The sequence below is a fragment of the Mus pahari genome, chromosome X (assembly GCF_900095145.1).
Source record: "Mus pahari chromosome X, PAHARI_EIJ_v1.1, whole genome shotgun sequence".
Classification (NCBI taxonomy): Eukaryota; Metazoa; Chordata; class Mammalia; order Rodentia; family Muridae; genus Mus; species Mus pahari.
This window is the reverse complement of record NC_034613.1, coordinates 115,132,725-115,136,218: the sequence shown is the minus strand read 5'-3', so window position 1 is coordinate 115,136,218 and position 3,494 is coordinate 115,132,725. Positions and strand designations below refer to the sequence as shown.

Sequence of the window (3,494 nt, the reverse complement as noted above, 5' to 3'; positions counted from 1 at the left end):
AAGTGGATGGTAATTCTTACTCTGAAGAATACTGAATGGAATTTTTTTATTGGATATTTTATGTATTTACATTTCAAATGTCATCCTCCTTCCTGGTTTCCTCTCCAGATTCCCCCTATCCCATCCTCCCTCTCCCTGCTTCTATGAGGGTGCTTCCCCCTCACCTTCACACCCTGGCATTCCCCTACACTGGGGCATCGAGCCTTCATAGGACCAAGGACCTCTCCTCTCATTGATTCCCGACAAGGCCATCCTCTGCTACATATGCAGCTGGAGCCAAAGGTCCCTCCATGTGTACTCTTTGGTTGGTGGTTTAGTCCCTGGGAGCTCTGGTTGGTTCATACTGTTGTTCTTCCTATGGGGTTGCAATCACCTTCAGCTCCCTGAAGGGACTTTTAAGATTTTATTAAAACCTTTTTATGCTCCAGTGTTCTAACTCTTAAAGTGTATGTTGGAAATATAAAGAGAAATGAAGCTTCATTCTTTGTTGTTGTTTGTAGCCAAATTTTTGGTTACTTTGTGGGTTTTTTTCTTCTCCCCTTACAACACCCTAACTCTAGATAAGAAAAAGGGGAAAGGGGACATCCATATCATTAGACTACTTCCTGCTGATTATGAGCACTGAGTTCCTTGGAGCAAGTGTGATCTCTGCCATCAGGATATCTAATTTCCTACTTCTTTGCACATGACTACTTGACAAACTGTAACCAACAGCGTACAACTAATGCAGTCCATGCAGCTTTTGGGGGCCTAGCACTTATATAGTCTCATAAGAGTCCCCAGAACTCCAAACATCATGCATTCTCAGAAATTATCTACAACTGTCAACATCGTGTCCCTGCTAGAGCAGGAGACAAATTAAGTCAGCTGCTGTGGACAATCTGAACAGCCTTACATCCCACTTCTTGGATTAAAATGAAAACATTCTTGTATTTCTGTGTTTTTAAAGAAACCAAAATGGTCACTACACTTATTGATTCTTAAAACTCTGAGTTTGTGCCTTGTGTCAACTGTCAATATAAATTAACTATTCTGCATCTCAAAGAGGGTATCATACACAATGCCACCAGGGAAACCCATAAGATATACAGCATGAGGGTGGCCCTGACAGCATCTCTCAACTCCAGGACTCTTATTTATGTACACAGAGGAGATATTAGACTGGATAGGTTGTGGTAAAAAAAAAAATGAGATCTTAGATATTAAAAATGCTGTTAAGGGAGAAAAACTCCAGGTCAGTCAAGGTGGATGTTTCCCTCAGTCCATACTTGCTTGGCCTTGCAGTGACCACCCTCCAGTTTGTCATAATCCCTACTATCATAATGTAAGGCCTTGCGGTTTTTAATATTGTGGCTACTAAAATTAGTCACCATGCTTTTGTCTGTGTTTAATCTAGGATACACACACATACTATACTCTAGAATTAGTGAGCTTGGTAAAATGTTGAGGTTTTGGAAGTCTACGTTATGATTTTGGGTGTAGAGAGGGCAGAGGTCTTATATTAAAAACATCTTTGTTATCTGAAAGACATTAAGGTCACATTCTTTGAAAAACACTATACATACATTGCTAGAACATAGTATAATGAATGAATCAAAGGTATGACTGTTCCTTACTGATTAATTGGGGAAGTGAAGAAAAGCACTGTCAGTGTCTGGGCAGCTGGGAGAGGAAAGACACTATGAAGGAAGTATAAGAACTGAGGTAGAACACGACTGAGCATATATTGCTTTTAAAATTGATTTATTAATTTCAAATTATGAAAAAGATTTTTTTCTAAAATGGGTTAAATTGCCATGCTAACAGGAATGTTTGAATTAAACGCAACGATCAAACAATTTTATGTAGAAACCGTTTAAGTGGAGACATCAAAAGTTTACAGAAAAAAATCCCCCGCTTGATACGAGCTTGTAAAACAGTAGGCATTTTATGAGCCCAGAGAAAAATCTTAGATTTCAAGGTATGAGGCAAAAGTCATAATGACTGTCAGGTTCCGGGGTTCGGAAACGCCTGTAAGGCCTCACCTGCTGCTCCTTAGTCTTTCTCTTGACTTCCGTCCCCTGAACTACAAATCTCCCAACATCCTCTTCCCCTTCATTGCGATCAACATGCCTATTAGGTATGGCCCATAGAAAGTTAGGCACAAGTCGCCTGACTTTCCTTCTGACATTTCCCCCAGGCTTCTTGTTTTCAACCTCTTCCAGAGGGTGGGATTCTTCCTCACTTTGTTTGGACGCCTTCCCACCTTTTTTGTCTTTTTTGTCTTTCTCCACAGTGAGATCCAGTATGACTTGTTTGAATTTGGATGCCATCACTCCTAGGAAAGGAGAAATAAGATTGCTTACTTCCAGACTTAGCAGCACAGAACCCAGGCACGAGTCTGGACCAGAACCCCTCCCACCCCAGAGGCTACCATTTTCCCTGCGAACCCATTTCCAAGACCCCTATGGGTACAAAAAAAAAAAAAACCCGTAAGCATGGTATGGGAGAAAAGTAGGCGGGAAAGTTGAACTCCCGGAGGTCAGATCCAGCTCTGCGCACATTCCCTCTCCCCCTCTCAGTGCCCAGCCCTGCCCCTGCACCTACCTGGGCCTATCCTTGCCTTCTGCTCTTCCTAGAGATGCTCACCACCAGGTGCGCCGCGAGGCTTCTGCTTCTCAGACCTGNGNTCAACCCAGAAGGATGGGTGAGTAGGTGGGAGGGAGGACCTGTGGCGCCGTCCCGAGCGCCACCGCCCAGGCTCTTCCCGCCGCCTCGGCCGCCCCCACCCCTCCCCGCCGACCACCCCTGGGTTCCCCGACGCAGGGATGCCGGGGTCTATGGGAAGCTGTCGCGGGGCGCATGCTCCTACTCCCCCGAGGGTCTCCGTCCGGGCCCGCCGCCCCCTCCCTGTCCGGCCTCGCCACTGCGCACACGGGGACGGCCACCTGCAGCCTCGGCCTGCGCCTTGACGGCCGACGGCCGGGGTGGCGGCCACGGGACCCCGACGACGGGCTCCGCGGGTCCGGGCCGCTGTCCCCCTCACCTGCGCCGCTCTTCCTCCTGCTGCTTTCCGCGCCGCCNGGGCCCGCGCGCTCTGCGCCACCAGGAGCTGCGCCACCAGGAACAGGTGCCTCCGTTAGGGATGGCGGGCTGGAGAGAGTGAGCGAGGGCAGGTCCGAGACCCAGAGAGGGGTGTGAGCCTGCGTGGGCTAGTCACGTGCCACTTGCGTCAGCAGCCAAAGCTCCGCCCCCGGCCCCAGCCCCAGCCCCTCTTCCCGCCCCTAGTGTCTTGCTGTGCAAAGTTCAGGTCCCTTCTTCACCTCTGGGTCCCTTTAATGTCTCCAGCTTGGGCCCTGTCTGTCTGAGCCATGGGCATTTCATGGCCTGACAAAAAGGAAGGCAGTGGGTGCTCTGTGGACTGCTGGCCATTCCCAGTTCTCTGGGGGACTGATTTTTCCTTCTCTGTTTTCAGGGTGCCCCTTCTGGATGCTCTCTCTGCTCCAGAACCTGGA

At 48.5% G+C, this 3,494-nt stretch overlaps 1 protein-coding gene across 2 annotated transcripts; it reads right to left on the bottom strand.

Annotated features, from left to right (window-relative positions):
* Positions 1-1,726: 1,726 nt before the first annotated feature.
* Bex4 (brain expressed X-linked 4) lies at positions 1,727-3,193 on the bottom strand. Of its 2 annotated transcripts, none has more exons than XM_021188491.2 (3): positions 3,026-3,193; positions 2,587-2,663; positions 1,727-2,317 (listed from the first exon to the last, which is right to left on the bottom strand). In XM_021188491.2, exon 3 carries the CDS (start codon positions 2,310-2,312, stop codon positions 1,956-1,958), a length of 357 nt encoding a protein of 118 aa, XP_021044150.1. In that variant the 5' UTR covers positions 2,313-2,317; positions 2,587-2,663; positions 3,026-3,193; the 3' UTR covers positions 1,727-1,955. The 2 variants fall into 2 exon arrangements, with proteins under 2 accessions (XP_021044150.1, XP_021044151.1); XM_021188492.2 differs by having other exon boundaries at positions 1,727-2,314.
* Between the last annotated feature and the right edge of the window lie 301 nt (positions 3,194-3,494).

Coding starts and splice junctions, on each gene's coding strand:
- Bex4 (XM_021188491.2), bottom strand. CDS start 2,312: ATGGCATCCAAATTCAAACAAGTCATACTGGATCTCACTGTGGAGAAA.